Source organism: Poecilia reticulata, unplaced genomic scaffold (assembly GCF_000633615.1).
Source record: "Poecilia reticulata strain Guanapo unplaced genomic scaffold, Guppy_female_1.0+MT scaffold_319, whole genome shotgun sequence".
Classification (NCBI taxonomy): domain Eukaryota; kingdom Metazoa; phylum Chordata; class Actinopteri; order Cyprinodontiformes; family Poeciliidae; genus Poecilia; species Poecilia reticulata.
In genome coordinates, this window is record NW_007615094.1 from 61,176 (window position 1) to 62,778 (window position 1,603).

At 55.6% G+C, this 1,603-nt stretch overlaps 1 protein-coding gene across 1 annotated transcript in view; it reads right to left on the minus strand.

The window, feature by feature from the left end:
* Positions 1-141: 141 nt before the first annotated feature.
* LOC103460882 (inactive dipeptidyl peptidase 10-like) overlaps positions 142-1,603 on the minus strand; it is a 9,921-nt gene continuing 8,459 nt past the window's right edge. Inside the window, exons 9-14 of the mRNA XM_017303519.1 lie at positions 1,370-1,477; positions 1,203-1,294; positions 1,074-1,121; positions 859-980; positions 502-546; positions 142-334 (exon numbers count right to left, since the gene is read on the minus strand). Of these exons, the coding sequence (XP_017159008.1) occupies positions 159-334; positions 502-546; positions 859-980; positions 1,074-1,121; positions 1,203-1,294; positions 1,370-1,477 (591 nt within the window). The 3' untranslated portion in view covers positions 142-158. The remainder of the gene's footprint in view (positions 335-501; positions 547-858; positions 981-1,073; positions 1,122-1,202; positions 1,295-1,369; positions 1,478-1,603) is intronic.

The following is a 1,603-nucleotide window of genomic DNA, read 5'->3' on the forward strand; positions in this document are numbered from 1 at the left end:
CCTGCCGCTAGCTTCCTGCCGCTAGCTTCCTGCTGCTAGCTTCCTGCTGCTAGCACCTGCTGCTAGCTTCCTGCTGCTAGCTTCCTGCTGCTAGCTTCCTGCTGCTAGCTTCATGCTGCTAGCACCTGCTGATAGCTTCCTGCTGATAGCACCTGCTGCTAGCTTCCTGCTGCTAGCTTGGTGCTGCTAGCAGCTGTTGCTAGCATCCTGCAGTAGCAAAGCGCCCTGTTCTCACCGAAAGGCTCGACCCGGACAGTTTGGTACTCCTTCTTCTGGATCTGTTTGTACTTCAGAACCGCCTTCAGCACTGAGTTGTTCTCCAGGATGTAGTAATCTGAGGAGGAATACGACAGATTAAATGACGATAACCTGCAGCAGAGCGACGGTTTGTCTGGTGGAAACAAATATAGTATTTTCAGGATTAGCCGTGTCTGAAAGGTGCATATTAATCACAGGCCAACGTTACAATGAGCTGCAGCAGCTAGCAGAGCGTTAGCTTACTGGAGTTATTGAGGCTGTGGACCATCACAGTGGGAGCTTCAGGACCTGCAGGAGGAAAACACCAGAGGTTGAGAAACGCTGGCTGCTGATTGGCCAGCTGCCGTCTGACCAGGACCAGAACCAGGCCCGGTTCTTAACAACATGAGGAGGGAGGCACCGTCTGTCCAGAGCACAGCGGATCGGTTCTGATGGGGAACCGTGATGGACCGGGTCAAACGGTGACCCAGAGAAGTTCTGCTGCAGGACCAGAACCAGAACCACAGTTCTATCGGTTTGGGCCAAACCAACCCATCAAAACCCAACCCATCGCTCCAACTGGACCTCGCCCCACCAGAACCGCTCCTGAAGTGGGCCTACCTTGGCAGTGCAGCAGCAGGTTCTGGTTGGACGGGCTGAGGTCGGCGCTGAAGTAGAGGCAGTTGGTTCTGTGAAGGTCACAGGTCAGGCATCGCCGTGGAAACAAGCCCACCGTTTTAACGCTGACAGAGAAATGACAATAAAACAATCAGCCGGTCCAAACCGGTTACCGGGTCAAACAGAACCGCTTCCTGGAAACGTCTAGAGAGGCCGACCTGTAGAGCTGCCGTTGCCGTGGCGACCCTTCAGTACTCAGGAAGTAGCTGTAAAGAGACAGGAAGCAGTCAGTCTGGTTCTGACTGGACCGGTTTACTCCGCTCCAGAACCARCCTTGTGGTACTCACAGGTTCTGGTTGGGCTCGTCGTAGGCCAGGATCCGGGTCACCTCCCAGTTCCCAGAGGTCAGGTGTCGGACCTCGTTCTGATCCGCCCGGAACTGGAGCGGACACAGCACCGGTTGGGGTTACCATGGCAACGTGGGCGTGTCAGTGCGCGGTGGGCGGAGCCTGACCTGCGTGGTGAACATGGCGATGTGGTGGAACTCGCCGCGTCCGCCCTGCTTCACCGGGACGCTCAGAAAGAACCGGGACCCGTCCCTGGAGAACATGGGCTGCTGGTTCTGGAGAGGCGAGACGGAACCGCCGTTTAGCTTAGCGCGTTAGCTAACTTTGAGAACGTTTAGCGCGTTAGCTAACTTTGAGAACGTTTAGCGCGTTAGCTAACTTTGAGAACGTTTAGCGCGTTA